Raw genomic sequence first — 17,148 nt, 5'->3', positions numbered from 1 at the left:
CGTACTCCTACAAAAAATAAAACCTTCTAAATAATTTATCTGTATTTTTTTTTTACTGTGTTCATTTTCTTAAATGGTACCGAAAAATTTTTTAAAAGGTAAAAATACACTTCATTTTAAAAGATCGCGCAAAAAATGAGCAATGAAAACTAAAGTCGGGCACCTTAAAGATGACGTTTACTCAGAATGAAAAAAAATTCCACTGATGATAATGAAAAACCAACTATGGTGTGTTATAGATCTTACATGGTAGTGTTATTCTTCACTTTCAAAAAAGTAGGTCAATGACCTACTTTTTGAGTTAATGGCCATTGAATTATAATATTTTTTGAAAATTTAAGAAAAATCCATAAAAAAATTACGCTATGATTGAGATTTTCTTAACTGTGAAAATAATACAAATTACTGAACTTTTTAACAAATGAAATACAGTTCATGAATGGCAGTGACATTAAATGGATACAAAGCTATTCTAGTCCGAATTTCCTCTATCAGTTTTCAAATTACTACCCATTTTTGATTCAATATAACAAAAAACTGAATGATGATAACGCTAAAACATTTATAGTATTAAACTAAGTATATTGACCTTTCTCTGCTGGCATGAAATTTATATGAGGTCAATGATAAAAATTTTGACATATGGTGTCTTTTATCATTTTTAAGCATTTTTCAATATTTTTGTAGTTTGTGCCATACGATTATCTAAAGGAAAAAGCAAGATGAAACCAACAGAAAATATGCAAAATTATGTTGACTACAAAATAAAATCTTAATTTTAAAAATTATAGTACTACAAAAAATATTTCAGTGGAAAACAAAATCTGAAAAATTTAATCCGAATTTCCTCTGTTTTGCTAAAAGTCAAACTTTGTCAGAGCCTAGTTCCATAATTTAGTAAACATATCGATTGTTATGTCAATAATAATTCATTTCATAAATACTTTTTGTATTTAAAACAAATTTTACTCATGAAATTGGACTTTTTAACAATCCGGATTTGAGAACTCAAACCCTGAGTGAACAACGTCCTTAAGGTAGCATGGGACATCTGTCAATATTAATGTAGATTATAGTACATTATAATTGAAATACTTTCACCGGTTTAGAATTTTCTAATTTTACAAAATTTAACCAAATATAGCTTTTAAAAATATTTGGAGAGGTAAAAATTGTCAAACCCTAACGGGTTTCGAACTCATGACTTACAGATTCGCAGTAAACCCTCTAACCCACTTCGCTACACTTTTAGGTGACAATATTGGGAAAGAAACTACTTATATAATGACACTTCAATTTATTGTTTATTTCGATAAACAATCCGTCACAACATGAGAGCGTCCCACACCACCTTAAAAAGGTAAAACAGCGCATCTTTGCTAGCCAAATACAGCGCATCTTCGCTAGCCAAAAACAGCGCAACTTCGCTAGCCAAAAACAAGAATCTTCGCTAGCCAAGAGGTTTTGGTCCACTGTAGATCGAACATCCTTGACTAGCGAAGATGAGACAGTGGGATTCGAACTCATGATTTACAGATTCTTAATTTACCCTCTAACCCATTGCGCTATACGCTGTTTGTTGGCGAAAGAAAAATATTAAATAATATGCTTGATTTCTTGTTTATTCAGATAGGAATTTCGTCAGAATACATGTATAGAGTTGTGTTATACCACCTTAAACATATTCCTCTTGTTGAAAACAATCTTTGAATATCATAGATCGTGTGCAGATCTAGAGGAGGGAAGGGGCGGGAGGGGGGGGGGGTACGGACCCCCTCAACCCCCAAAAATTATATTTGTTAAATTCACATTGTAAAATCTCCCCTCCCCCTCTTGCACAATTGGATCCGCACAGGATTATTTACAAACACATTCCCTAAGAAATATCATCTCCCCAAGCCAAGGGTTTCTCACGAAAGAAGCGGTGCGAATCAGAAACCCTTGACTTGGGAAGATGAAGAAATATCATTTTGAAAGCAGGTGATCTTAAGTGAAAATTATTGATCGCTTTTTAACACAATATTTGCCTATACATTTCGTTACTATATAATGTAATATTTACTAAATAATCATTCGTCATCTTCTGAAGAACTTGGCGATCATCTATATCGACTTCAATCATCATTATACACACAAAAATATTTCAAGATTCGTTTAGGAAATATGACAAATTTAAAATCCAGCCAAACAAATGTTACATACAAATTTACACAGTTAAACATAAATTTGTTGGTAAACATACATTATGGGACAGTGAATTATCAGTGAGAAAGTAAATAATGAATGCATGAATTCGAAGATCAAATAAATGAAACAGAATTTAAAAAATCAATAAAATTATGTTCAAAGAAAAATACAGAGCCTGTTGTGAATAGTTTTCGGTTGGGGAAATTAATATCTACTGTTGTCTTGAGTCAGTTATTTTGTAAGTCTGAGTCTGACATTGTGGCTGTCAAGGAGGTCGGTGAGCCAGTCCGTGGACTTATCCCGGTGGACGGAAGCGTGCTCCATCATCCGCAGGAACTTCCGGTCCGTATCAGAGTTGGTCCCGTTGAGAACGATTTTCTTCATCATGCTGTAATTGTACTGCCTCATGTTTAACTCGTCCCTCCGAAGCTCCTCCACCGACAGGAAAGCCGTTCCTGGTAGTGCTAACATGTTAAAGATGGTCAAAACGGTGACTCGGTCCCAGTCCAGCGATTTAGGCTGTCTACCGGAGGTATGGAGTCTAAATGCCGCCATTTCCCACGCGAATAGACGAGCGTCCGGACTGAGACTCTCCCAATCCTTCGGGGGCCAATATAATGGCTGCGGTTCACTAAGAAGTACCAATGGACGCACGTTGGTCCATTCCCGCTTCGCCGGCGGGATGACTGGCATAACCCCGGTGCTCAGAAGTCGGAAAGCTTTTTTCCGGGAATCGGTCGATGGGTGGGAGGTGTCCAGCACAATTACTTCACAGTCACTGCTCTCAAATATCGCAGATGAATGATGGGGATGTTTATTTGTAGAGTGTACAACAACTTCTGAAACAGTCTTTTCATCTCCTATGTGGAAGCACCCGGAGATTCCAGAAGCTCCGAGACCGGAAAGAAAGTCTGGGTTGGTTGTTTCCGGACTTAATTCAGTTTTTATGTCATTGCCTTCTTTGTAATCTCTCTGATGGTCCACATTGTTTCCCTCGTGATCTTCTTCTAAATCCGAAAGAACGATTTCTTCTCCGCCAAGCAAGCCTAGGACCGGGTACTCGGTGAGCGACGTTTGGGAGCGTGAGCTCATGGTGGCCGGGGAATGTACCTGGAACTGAGAGTCGGGAACTGTAGGGTCGTCCTCTTCCAGGGGATCATGAACAGGTTTGGGTTTTGTAGGAGGGTAGGTTCTATTTTGTTTGGTCGTTGGTTGGTGATACAGTTTAATGCCGTAGGTGAGCTTTGTCACTAATCTTGCAGGGATCCCCAGAGTGTTGGCTATGGTGTCTCTTGTCCTCAAGTGCTTGGCACCCACCTCTTTCATACTGGTTGGAGGGTCTGTGTAATTCGGCTTCAAAGCAGCTTTTTTCTGAACAATGCTTACATAGGCCTTGGGGTCTGATGTGATTTCTTTGGCTAAAATACACCGATACCAGATCTGACATTGACTCTGTGTGTACAGGAGCACAGCTATGCCCTCCACGGTGTCTTGTATGGAGTGGATCACGAACTGCTCCTGGGTAATGGCGGGTCTCCGCGGAGAGTACGTGTCCGACTTATTGGTTTTGGTACAAGGTTCGGTGTCTTCAATGTGTCCCGATGCATCCTCTGTTTCCATAAGGAGAGACCTTTCTAAATTCCTCTTCCCTGGAGCCTTTGTCTTCATTTCCTCTGCCAGTTTCCAACCTCGTTCCCAATCCAAAATGGAGCGAGAGGTTTCCCTGGATCTACCAAGCCAGTTTCGAATCAAATCTCGCGCTGCACTTGCACACGCACTTTTCGGGTCCGTGGGTTCAACGTGTTGTCGATATTCTCGAGGAACCAATGAAAACCAGAATCCATTGGACTCTGTAAACAGGTCGTGTTTGAGGGAGCCCAGCCTGTCGATTTCGCGTTTATGTTCCTGTAAGGCATGGTCCCGTAGATCTTTCGGTCGGCGGAATAGCTTCTCTTTCAGACAAAAAGGACAGAGAATCTGTAAACTGGAACTCATTCTGTCGACCACAGAGCTTACACACAGGGACTGAAAAAAGACAAGTAGAACTTTTTTGCGAACTGTTTAAAAATTTGGTGATAATAAAGTGAATCATAAGTAACCAATTTACCGTGTAAACGCTTCTTTGATTTATCTTATGTTTTAAGGCTGAATAAAAAAGTTTGTACAATACTAAGGTACACGTGTATTTCCTTTGTCAGTTTTTTTTCCGGCAAAGTTTCCGGTTACGGTTCAGTTAGAAAGGAAACGCTGTCCCAACGTTACTACAGATGTTTTTTTCATATTTTATTTGGCCATCAAATGTCGACCAAGAAAATGCTGATCCTTACTATATTTGTTTTTGATAATTATACTTTCAATATTTTAAACAGGTCTATTTCAAAAGTAAAATATGTGGAGTCTTAATTACTAGTGTATGATATAGTGAATGATTATATATAATCTTTGATTCATATAGGATGCTAAACACGTGTTTCTCTTTCGATGAGTGAAGGCACAGTTTGACAACACAACAACTGACAGCACTGACTGCGTTCATAAGATATTCTCTGTGAATCTAAAAAGAAGAAGAGTAATTCCTACTACAGACAGAGACTTTACATGTATAGACGCACTGTTAAATATCGTGTATACTTTTATCAATAAAAAATCAAAATTAACAACGACCATAAAAACATTTAAGGTATCAGTTAGTCCAATTATATCTCCTTTTTAATTAATTAATTAAAATGTTCCGGCATTATTAAAAGTAAATTGGTTGACGAGGATCAAACACTGTCAGATTTCCCAACTATCAAGACCCAACCAATGAATTTATTCGTTTCTTAATTATCTAATAAGTGATGGGTGGCTTAATGTGGTATGGGACACCATCGATTTTGATATTGATATAAATACATTTTTATAAAAACTTTCACCGGCTTAGAGTTGTTAAATTTTACAATATTTGCCCCCAAAATATTTTGAACAATTTTAGGAAAGGAAATCTTTATATTGTTTATTTTAATAATTTTATATTTATTTCACTGATTTTTAGCCTATATAAAGTATGAGAGTTTAAACCTAACAACAATTTGAATAAAAAAAACCCCACTCATACAAGAGTTAAAATGCTAATAAAAAGAGTGTGCAAGAGTAGTCGCGCTTTGACCAAGTTCGTTTTTATCCGATTTTTAAAATTTAAAATCAATGTGAATAAATATTAATTTTATAAAATAATAATAATTTAAAACAACCACAATATAGTATTATATCATTTCATAAAAATAAATAAGAATTTTAAAAATGTTACATTATTAGGAAATATATTTTGTCCGTAACAGGCGCGCTACATCTCCCGCCAACTACGAAACCATTCTTCACACTTTCAGCTGACGACCGAGAACGCAGTATTTTGATATCAACGTACACAAGGCATAAAATGGCTCAGATCAACACAGAGCCAATCATACAAGATTGTAAGTGATCACAGACTTGACATTTTTTCGCAATTACTGCATTATATTGTAATTAATTTGCTTTAGTATTATGTCTCTGGTAATGTGAAGTTGCTTTTGTTTACAATAATTTATGATACATCCACTTTTTAAGTTATGATTAAATGCATTTTCACGATGTAAATTAATCAAGTTGACGAATGTTATGTTTCAGATTTTATTGGCTGTATCGCCCGACATCTTAAATAAAATAAAGTTCTTTGTCATTTTCATAATTCATCAACTTGCTTAGGGGTGGGGGTGGGGTAATCGACAGTTTATTAGCACTTAGAGCACCGTACTTGTATAGAAAGGGTTTCATTTAGAAATTCATAATATGTCTTACTTTATTTATAAATTTTTACACTAAGGTGACACACTGAAGGAATTGGAAGGCAGTCCACCACTTAAAAAATTGAAACAACTAGACCTTAAGCAGATGAAGCAAGGTAAGGTTGACAATAAAATTCCACAAACTGTACACAGGACTTTAACAATACTCAAAGCTACATCCAGTGGTAATTCATACAATGGAGATTTTATCTTTCAGGGCGACTTCCATTTAAACCTGTTGATGTTAAACCAAAGACAGGATTAGGCAACACACCCCCAAGTTCTAAGAAGCGAAAGCTGTCAGATGGAGAATCACCTAGTGCAAAGCCTCCAAAAACTCCAAAATCCCAGACTAAAGTGGTTCCAGAAATGAATGAATCTGAGGTCAGCTCTAGTTCTGAGGCAGATCACCAGACAAGAAAGGGCAAGATTCGTAACACTCTTGAGAGGTTTGTTTGTAAGACGTTTCAGGAGGAAATATCATCAACCAACGATGGTGTGGATTCTACTGAAACCAAACAAGCTCCATCTCCAATCTGCATAGAGAGTGATGAATCGGATACAGAGAAAGAGAACATTCCAAAGAACACACCCTGCAAGCCAACAATCAAAGTTTCCTCGACAGAGTCTGAAGATCAAAAGGAGGTTCCAGAAGAAGATGTTATGGAAGTTGATTCTGAGTCAGCAGAGGAGGCTGACAATGAAGAGGAAATCCAGGAAGAAGCTGAAAGTTCCTCTCCCAGCCCTGACTATGCTACACCATCAAAAGAGAAGGCATCCAGATCTCAACCTAAAACACCTTTATGTACCTCTAAAATGTCAGACTCTCTGTTGCAGACCCCTAAGTCTGCATCAGATCTTAGCTGTAGTGACAGTACTCCGGGTACAGCAAAACGAGCTCCTAGAAGAGTAAGAAGACATCTCAATCAATTATCTTAGAACTGTTAATTATGTTATTTTATGAATTTTAAATTTTAACACTGAATCATGTTTCAGTTGTCTGATGCAAAAAGGAAAGAAAGAGAGGCTTTGAGACAAAAAGTAAAAGAAGAAAAAGAAAAAATAATGGAAGAGAAACGCCAGAAAAAAGAACAGGAGAGATTAGAAAAAGAACGAGAAAAGGAAAAGCAAAGAAAGGAGCGAGAGGAGGCAAAAGCAGAAAAAGAAAAACAGAAACAAGAAGAAAAAGTATGATACCCTAAAAAGATTAAAGTCTAAATTTATATGTATGAATATCAGTTTTGTTTATTGATTCCTTAATCATTTACTAATACCAAGTTAAAGCTTAGATCTAAAGACATATAAATCCCTTGCAAGTAGTGCATCTAAATATTTTGAAATTTTTTTTTTTCATATTATAGCTTAAGAAAGAGAAAGAAAGACAGGAAAAGTTGGCTCAAAAGGAGGAAGAGAAAAAGAAGAAACAGGAGATGTTAGAGTAAGAGCGCTCAGTAATGTTAATTTATCGGGTGTTCATTGATATCACATGTACATTGGTAAACTGCAACTATGTGATTGTATTAAAACTTATAAAAGCACTGTATATCTTGTTTACAGATATAGGTCTTGTTCTCTGAAGTACATATATTGTAATTCATCATTATTCTATATACACAGAGCTAAACAAGAGGAAAAAAAGAAGAAGGAGGAAGAAAAGAGATTAAAAGAAGAAGAAAAGCAAAAAGAAGAAGAAGAGAAGGTAATTCTGTAAAGAAATCAGAACCTATGGTATACACAGATGTAATCAAAGTAACATATTTCTTGCACACATTTTGTTTATTTCCTTGAAGTGCTTTATATGAAAACTGCAGATTCCTAAGTAAATAATTCAGAAAAATTGCTACAACACTATTTTAAATTCTTGCTATTTGAAGGTAAACTGTGGTATGTGAAATGAATTACTTGCATTAAATTAGGAATCAACAGTATTTGATAAAGTTCTAAGGTTAAATCATGTCTATTCAATTGTTGTTAATATGCCATGATTTGTACCTTTAAAACACATTTTGCAGTATTTTGGATACTGATGCCATGCTTTCATGTTTTTGTGTGTGTTTTTTTTTTTAGATATGTTTTCTGATTTGTCTTCATAAAGGAAAATTTTGTTTCAGAGAAATAAAGAACAAAAGTTGAAGGCATCTTTCACAAGCTTTTTTATCAAACCAAAGACATCTCCAACTTCAAAGGTAAACTTTTTAAATGTAGAATTCTGCACAGAAGGAAAAAAGGGGTAGAGCAGTTTATTGTGGTCAAATATTTCATGGATCTAAGAGTTGGTAATATTGTACTTCAATTCCTCAGTTAAATTTGGTGAATTCGAAAATCTTTGTTACTTTCAATGTAGAATAATACATTTAATAATCTTGTTTGAGCAAGTGCTTGCAAATGTTTTATATTGTGTAAACTTGAAAGGTGATTACAAGTACTTGTAGTGTTATTTAGTACTGTGTATGTTGTCTACAGACCAGCAAGGAACCGGTCGGGATGTTCATGCCATTCGAAGTAAAGAAAGACATGTTACTGGCCCCTGCAACCAGAAGAAAAGAATTGAATTCTGAATCAAGGGAAAAATTAGATCAATGGCTTCAGAGTCAAGTAAGCTGTGTTTTTATACAGATCCTATTTTCATTTTGCTGAAATAAAATGTAAGAATTTTCTGTATGTCAGTAAACTGTGTATGAATTCATCAATTTACTATACTTCAGAGCATTAAAAAATTCCATGTACATTCATTGTTGCTAAATAATGAAAATATTTAAGTTTTTAACAAAACTTTTTGTAGAACGCCAAAGATTTGTATATATCAGAGCTGAAAAGTGGAAAAGTCCAACCAAGGAAACAGAGAGGCACTCCTGACAGGTAATCACAATCTGCAAAACACAAAATTCTTGCTTACAAGCAGCTTTAAGATTGAATTTAAACAGCAGGTGCTTTTTATTATGACATTATGGTTTTCATAAGATAAAAGATAATTAGTTAAAAACAACATTGAATACCATTTGATTAATTAATTGTATTTCCTTTCTCAGTCGTAAGAAGGAAGAGGAAGTGGTTCTGGTCCATGACTCGGAGACTGTGAAGAGCATCACGTACCACTGTAAACTATTACAGTTCCACATGAACTACCGACCCCCGTACTACGGAACCTGGAGAAAAAGAAGCCAAAAACTCTCCCCCAGAAATCCATACAAAATGGATACTGTAAGTCTCGGATTGTAAATAAGCAACAAGATTAATAAGACATGTACAAATTTAGTCTACACATTTTAGGGTTCCTACACCACTGGTTGTTACATGGGCCATAGACCCTAATGAAATTGGGAAATTTGCAACATATTGTTTTCTTGTACAATGAAACTTATTATGTTTGGGTTTCCGGTGTTTTGTTATTAACTTAGTTCTGTTTTTCAATACCCTGGAACATGTGTAACAACTTATGTTAGTGTATATCCAAATACTAGATTATGTATATATTATATAGAATACAAAATTACCGTAAATGGTGTTGTTTGACAGGATTTGTTTGACTATGAAGTGGACAGTGATGATGAGTGGGAGGAAGAAGAACCAGGAGAAAGCTTGTCAGCATCAGAGGTACAGAGTGATTACTGTAAATTCCTAATTAAACGCGAGGAATTAATATCTGTGTAAAATCGCATCAGAGGTACTGAGTGGTTATAAACAGTCAAGCCAGACTGTTCTATGGTGTTTTATTTGTTTAAGCTATCATCTTCAGAAGTTCAAGATGATGGGTACCGTATTAATCTTATTGAATGACCTTGTTTCATTATCTTTAAAGTAATTCTGCATCAGCCGTTTGGTAACCTAACCTCTTTTTTATACAGTTACCGTAATCCGGTGAATATAATACGCACTTTTTTTCCAGGATTTTTTACCATGAGAAAGGGGTGCGTATTATACATCCCTATAGGATTTTGACATATTTTTCCCTAGCTGAAGCACGGGGTATCATACTGCCGTATTATCTATGCTGTTCACAGACAGGACCGATACCCCGCTATACATCGTAACATTACTTCATTATCACATTTATATTATTCTTTAACCCTTAGGAAATGATTGTCATAGCGTGTAATTAAAGAAAATGTATACTTAAAGTCTGTTAATAAATAAACGGTTTCACAATGGCCTATAAAAATTAATTTGAACTGCCTATTCTTGATCTGAACTGCCTATTCTTGATCTCCGTGTACGCCACCATTACAGCTGTTATTAATAGAACGCGGGCTTGGAGGGCCACGTGCTATTTGTAACCGATCTTTGAAAACCGCTTACACATCATTTGGCTCATTTTTAATCATTTTCATGTAATGCTTATTGTTTTATTGCAAATATTTATAAATATAAATAATTCTATAACCTATTCCGTTAATTGAAGCCATTGTTGTGGCCCCCCCCCCCCCCCCCCCCCCACTGCTAACGCTTGACACCTTGGGTATCTTAGACACTCCCCTTAGGCTATGTGTACTATACACAACACAACTATTTGTGCACATATTTTATTATGTTCCAGGCCTCTAATTGATCACTTTGATCGGAATCATTTAAGAATTAAATTAGGTCCATAATCTCCATACCTGTACATCGTCCATTTTTCACTACACAGGGGTTGTAATGACTAAACAATTATATAACGCTTGTTAAAGATGTTAAAAATAGTTGATTTTATATACGGTAGAATATTTAATACTAGGTCTATTTAAAACAATGATTATGAAATTAAGATATTACCGCGATGTATTAGTAACAATAAATCCGTATCTAAGAAAATATTGTGTTTTTCTTATTTCCGATAGTGTATTCCCGCGATGAAGTTGAGCGTGCATACAAAGTATAACTGCTTTGTTGATACTCGGGATTACCGTTTGGTCAATTTTTTTGATGCGTATTATACATCCCAACAAGCTTTTTTTCACCACTTTCAGGCCCAAAGTGGGGGGTGCGTATTGTACACTACTGCGTATTATATTCACCGGATTACGGTACTGTAAATTCCTAATTAAACCCGAGGAATTTATATCCACATAAAATTTCGAGAAGTAAGCCTCGCGGATTTTAAAACTTTGCTATTTTTTTTCTGAGTGTCGGGTGCTATTTTTTTCTGAGTGTCGGGAACTATATGAAATAAGGATAAACATTCTGCGTTAGCGATTTTATATTCTCGCAATTTGATACAAAACAGTGGGAACACGAAATTAAGTGTTTTTGCGTAATATAAGGAATTTACAGTATTATGTATTTGTGTTTTATGGATTGGTATTATATGTGTTTGTGTCTTGTGCATTATAAGGGAGAGGAAGAAGAGAACAATGAAGATGACGAGGAAGAGGATGCTGGATGGATGGTTCCCCACGGTTACCTGTCTGAGGGGGAGGGATGTGAAGATGATGAAGAGGTATGTGGGTCAAGGAAAAACATGTGTGACATAGTACATCCCACAAAAATTAACTCAGAAAATGCCTCAGACTTAATTGTGTGACGAATTTAAAGGCAAAGTATGTGCAGTGAAGGTGTTTTACATATGGGTATTTCTGTAGGATGCCAGTGACCTGAAGATGCGGTGTAGGAAGAAGCTTGAGCAGTGGGAGATGGAGCTGAAGAGACAGACCCAGCCCGCTCTGGCGGTCATCATCGGCTGCTTCTGGGAGCACGCTGTCCAGGAACTGCAGAGGGACCTCCAGGAAAAACTGGCCATCTACAAGGTACACGTAGCTTTTCCTCTTTGTTAATGTATGGGGCCCTTACTTAGAGTATAATTGTACATGGATTTCATTTGTTTAAAATCTTGCCTGAAAGACCCACAACTTTTTGAGTGCTGGGTCCTTGACAATGGAACTGTTGCTATCTATTTTTTATAGACTTAGATTTGTTGTTTCCATATATACTCTTATTAGAGGTTGTGCTACATAAGCTTTGCTTACACCTCTGTCAACGCCGGGAAAAGTCTGTCATGATCAAATCAAGCATTGCGAGCACATTGCATCGTTGATTCGTTTTTCCTGTACAATCTGCATGAAGGAAGGATATTAAAATGGCAAAGACTTTGTGGGCAAAATTAAAATTATCATAGGGGATGACATTGATGCTGATTTGTGTAAAACCATCAATGAATTGGGAGCTTGCAGAAACAGCAAAAACTTTCAGAAATCTGTCAAACTACATGTAGATCATGTGATAAGATTTTAATTTTTACATCCGCAAAATAGTTATCCCAGTAACTTTGAAATAAAAATGAATAAAAGTATTAAAGATTTGAATTGAATTACATGTAAGTAATGTAACCATTCAGTGTGCGAAATTAACTTTTTTGTACTAAAGACAATCGGTCTACAACATTTTCAAAATCTATAGACCTGACTGATTTCCTATAGACCAAAAACAACAAAAAATATTATTCTTTATTTGTATTTTAATTTTATGGTGAAATAACCTGGTACTTCACAACACAATAGGAACTCATACTATAGGACATGGTGAAGGGTGCCCGGCTCTAAACCCACACACAGTGACATTGCCTTGTAATGATTATTTTGTAATACCAATCAAATAAACTGATCAGATAAAGTAAAGGAAAAAAGATATATAAAATACCCTATTCCCTTGAATACTGTAGATAACACGATACAAAAGGAAACAAAAGCGCAGATTCTAAGACAACGTAAGGAAAACTGAACGTCGCTCATGAATTCCAGGTGTGCAGTCTGGGTTCACGAAAACTAGAATAATGTATGACTATCCAGGTTTTTTCCCCAGGTCTAGCACCTTGTGAATACTTTAGTTTGTCAAAAAATGACATGCTCTGAATATTGTTTTTGACTTTTACATGGCATATACATTCTGCTTCTTATCGCAGTGTATTTAAGAAGGTATTGAGTAAAACGTTCAATCGACTAGACGACAGGCTGCGTTCGTTCTATAGACAAGCTGGTCTACAAATATTCGAGTTACTATAGACCGGGTGTATTTTCTATAGATTTTGTCTATCGGTCTACCGTTAATTTCGCACACTGCATATTTTTAGATAAAAGAAGTAAATACAATGATTTTAAATAGATTTTGCCCATCATTCAAGTTAGTACAAGAATCTTGTACATCGGGCATAGACAGAGGTGTAAGCAAAGCTTGTCTAGCACGACCTGTGGTGAGAGAATGGTGTCCATGATTCAAACCAATGATCTACCTATCATGAAGTGAGCACTGTACCACTAAGCTGGTATTTTTACATCTTCAGATTTCAGAATTGATGATGTACATTTCCGGTATAAAAAGGAATCTAAAGTACTCTAGCTACAGATTTTATGTCACTTGGTTGGGGGAGGGGGGGGGGGGGGCTGTTTACTTCTAGGCAATTTTTAAAAAAAGATATATAAATGTCCCAACTTGGTTTTGATGTTTTGATTAATGTTTCAGATTGTTAATTTTCATAATACGTTGAACTGTTAAGCACGGAGATTAGATACATGGAGTTTGATTTCATAATTACAATAAAATGAAATTTTAAATTGCCGTAAATGCTATATTGTACAAAAATCACACATTATGAAGTACATTGTAGACAAACAATTTTTACCTGTTTATAAAAATTGCACGGCCAGTGTACATTACAATCATGTTTGAATTACAACATCTTGATCTTATTTTAGGCTGTTCCACTGGCAGATGAGCCCATAAATACTAGTTTTACTGGAGGAAAGTCCAAAAAAGGAGACAACACTCCATCAGAAAAAAAGGAAGATGGAAAGAAAACCCTGTGTAAACCTGTTCCTGAGGAAGGTTAGTGTCATAGCCACAGAAATATGATGGGTACCATGTGCGATAGTGAACCAAATTACATTGCTAAATTGAATAATTGTTCATATGATAAGGGAACTATAGTAAGAAATTATGTTATATTATTTTTTTTCAGTCGATGTCCAACTTAAATTTTGCTTAACTCAATTTGCAATTAGCTTCTTTCCATTTTATTAACTTGAAAATTTTACAAAACAGTAGAATAGAAAAATTCCTTTTCCCAAACTTTATGCTAGAAAAACATTGTATATGGGGAAATTATCTCTTTGGTTTGCATACATTTGAACATGTAATTTTGAATTTAAAACTATCAAACTTTATAAATAAATTTCCTCATTTATTTTCAGCCATGCCAGATCTTATACGACTTGTTCATGGAAATTTGGCAGGCATAAAAAAACTAGTGAAAGAATTTAGACTCTATTGGAAGCACAAAACATCAGGCAAACAATCAGAAACTGATCAGGACTCTGAAGAAAAAATGGAAGTTGATGAGCAAACATCTAAAACAGATATTAAACCTATGAATGAAGGAGATTTGAAAGATGGCTCTGATGTGAAGCCAAGCTCTGCGACTGTAGCTGAAGTAGATTTCAGTATTTCAAAAAGGCAGCTGGAAATAAAAATTACCTCCATAGCCACCCGAGAGAAGAGAGACACCTATAAAAAAATCTGTTGGTATGTGAATGATTCTGTGCTTGAACAATACAGCCTGAAGGAACTACCTGTACCAAGTGCTTGGGAATTCATCACTCAACCAAGGAAGACTCCAGTTAAACCTAAACCAGAGGAGCCAGTTAACAGTGGCCGCAAGACCCCCACTGTTTCCATCACGCAGTTTGCCAAGCCTATGTCCCCCTCCACCATACAGGCTCAGTTTGCTGCGGCTAATGCAACAGCGGTGGCTACCAAGCAGAAGCAAGCCGAGGAACTGGCTGCCAAAGCCACGGAATCCCCGCAACCAGTGGTAACAGTTCAGAAGGAGGAGCCAAAATCTGATCAAGCGAAACTGAACTTCTTCTCCCCCTCCAGGCCTCATCAGTGGAAGATGGTGTCGTCGGGATCTTCACAGAGGGAGGGAAAACGGTTAGTGTTGATGTCCAGTCAGCCATCATCGGAAACCAAGACAAACCAAAGTAAACAGGCGCTGAATGATGTGTCCAATACAACACCAAGGCGGATACAGCTCAATCCAGCCGAGGACCAAACTAAGGTGGTTGACCTAGAGAATAAGGGAGAGAACTCCAGAGACGCAATCATACTGGAATGAGACTTCTGTATTGTACAGTGTGACTGTTCAGACAAGAATACTAGTTCGCTAAATTTCTATTGTACTCAGTCCCTGTAATTAGATTTGTGTAGAGGATTTTGAATAGTATTTATTGATACGTGTATATATATAAAGTGTAGGTACCCATATACAGTATGAAATTAAAAAAGTATTTATATGAACATGAAATTGGTTGTTTTTTTTTATTTTCAATGTCCCCTTTTTAAAAATGTTGCTTACCGGTAATCCAACTGGTATTATCTTTTTGTATTGGTGTTCCGAGAGGGATGTGTAGTTTCATTCAGTATTCATGGTATGTTTTCCTATTTTTTAAATGCAGCAATATTTGAGAAATGGAATGGGTATTGGCATGCAAAGCCCTTTGTCTTGATAATGCAATTATGCTCAAGCTAGCCTGAAGAGCACACATGACAAAGGTAAACAGAGTATTGGCAAGCTACTCATGAGCCATGTTTGCAAAGCTGTCTATTGTATAAATAACAATAAATTTGTGCCTAATTAATATAAAAATACTGGAGATTTACTTGGACTTTAAATCAAGTCTTGATATGCTGCAGTGTGATTGCTTTTGCTACTGGGTGAATTTTATGAAAAGATTTACTATTGAGCATTTTTAAACTGTCATCTACATAACCATCTTAACCATTAACCTACACTTGCTGCAGATAAAGATAAATTATCCAGATACTTGGACAATTGTCATGTTTAAGATATTAAAAAAGCTGAAATTATGTTCAGGTCTTGGAACTGACTACAAATAGAAGAAAATTATGTTCATACTTTGTCTCTCCTTGCTCAAACTGGTTGTTGATATACAATGTATATGATACATCATGACTCATATTCCTAGATGTTGCATCGTATTGAATCATATGATAAACTTTTTTATTAATTACTTGTTATAGAATACAGAGTTTTTGCACCCCTGATATGGACAGAGGCCTTTATCACACCATCTGTATCATCACCCTCTATTACACCTTTCCAGAACACCTTTGCACTTTTTATTTGGATTACCTCAGATCTTATTCTTTTTTTATCTGCATATCTGAAGTTGAAACTATGACATCATGATTTGAACATTTCAGTAGTTTTGAGATAAGGATGAAGTACTTGTAAGTTTTTCTTTGTCAAGTGAAAATGGAAATTAAATTTATAATTCAAACAATACATGTCAAAATCTGTATCACATCCCATATCAACCCTCAACCAATATCAGCCTTCGGCCCTCGGGCTGAAATTGGAGTCTCAGGTTGATATGGGTTGTGATTAAGATTTTGCCATGTATTATTCTTATTGTATGAGTTGAGGCAATAGTGTATCATGATATTCTATGATATACAATATTGCACCATGCAATATGATCATGTATATAAATCAACATTGTATCTATTATATATGTATCATAGGATGCAATTAGTGTTTTCATGTATAATTTGATATGATACAATATAAGATACAAAATTATATGATCATATACTATATCATATTAATACATGATTTAGTATCATATGATGGAATGTTGAATTATATTGCATGAAACAAACATTTAACAGCAGATCCAGCAATATGGAAACTGGGGGGAGGTCCATTTGATGAAAATCAGCATGTGCAAAATTCATCATATGTCAATAAACAAGGACTTTTTTTTAACGTTTTCCGTGCGTATACAACTGTATTTAATACATATTTATACCATCAATGCTTCCAGCATTGAGAAAGTGCGTCTTTGCTTGAAGGAAAAGAAACATTAAGAAACAAAAAATAATTCAGACTAATTACGACAAACTTATTTTGGTATTTTTTTTTTTAATTCTGAACTATTTAACGATTTTGAATTCTATCGATTGCCTTCTTAAATAAAGGTCTAAATGATAAGATATGACAAAGTATCTGCTGAAAAGATGGTACGTGTGTAATACAGTGGTAAAAGCAATTGTCGTCCCAGGGTACTTGATGTGACCTCTGTAATGGGTGCGCTACATCATCCGGAGTAGTACAGATGTGATCATATTTAAAAAAAAAATTTTTTTTTTGAAAAGTTGTGCATTT

General features: G+C 35.6%; 1 protein-coding gene across 1 annotated transcript; it reads left to right on the top strand.

Annotated features, from left to right (window-relative positions):
- Window positions 1-5,499: 5,499 nt before the first annotated feature.
- LOC128177788 (chromatin assembly factor 1 subunit A-like) lies at window positions 5,500-15,264 on the top strand. Its single transcript, XM_052844658.1, has 15 exons — window positions 5,500-5,642; window positions 6,032-6,109; window positions 6,211-6,902; window positions 6,990-7,181; window positions 7,355-7,431; window positions 7,611-7,692; window positions 8,105-8,179; window positions 8,457-8,588; window positions 8,776-8,852; window positions 9,023-9,194; window positions 9,510-9,587; window positions 11,305-11,409; window positions 11,552-11,716; window positions 13,658-13,787; window positions 14,153-15,264. The coding sequence occupies exons 1-15, from the start codon at window positions 5,606-5,608 to the stop codon at window positions 15,073-15,075; spliced, it is 3,015 nt and encodes a 1,004-aa protein (XP_052700618.1). The 5' UTR covers window positions 5,500-5,605; the 3' UTR covers window positions 15,076-15,264.
- The last annotated feature ends 1,884 nt before the right edge of the window (window positions 15,265-17,148 follow it).

The sequence above is a fragment of the Crassostrea angulata genome, chromosome 3 (genome assembly GCF_025612915.1).
Source record: "Crassostrea angulata isolate pt1a10 chromosome 3, ASM2561291v2, whole genome shotgun sequence".
Lineage (NCBI taxonomy): Eukaryota > Metazoa > Mollusca > Bivalvia > Ostreida > Ostreidae > Magallana > Magallana angulata.
The sequence above is the reverse complement of the archived record's forward strand: the minus strand, read 5'-3'. Positions and strand labels throughout refer to the sequence as shown.

Coding starts and splice junctions, on each gene's coding strand:
- LOC128177788 (XM_052844658.1), top strand. CDS start 5,606: ATGGCTCAGATCAACACAGAGCCAATCATACAAGATT. Junction 7,693..8,104: donor AAAAAGAAGAAGAAGAGAAG/GTAATTCTGTAA, acceptor ATTTTGTTTCAG/AGAAATAAAGAACAAAAGTT. Junction 9,588..11,304: donor AAAGCTTGTCAGCATCAGAG/GTACAGAGTGAT, acceptor GTGCATTATAAG/GGAGAGGAAGAAGAGAACAA.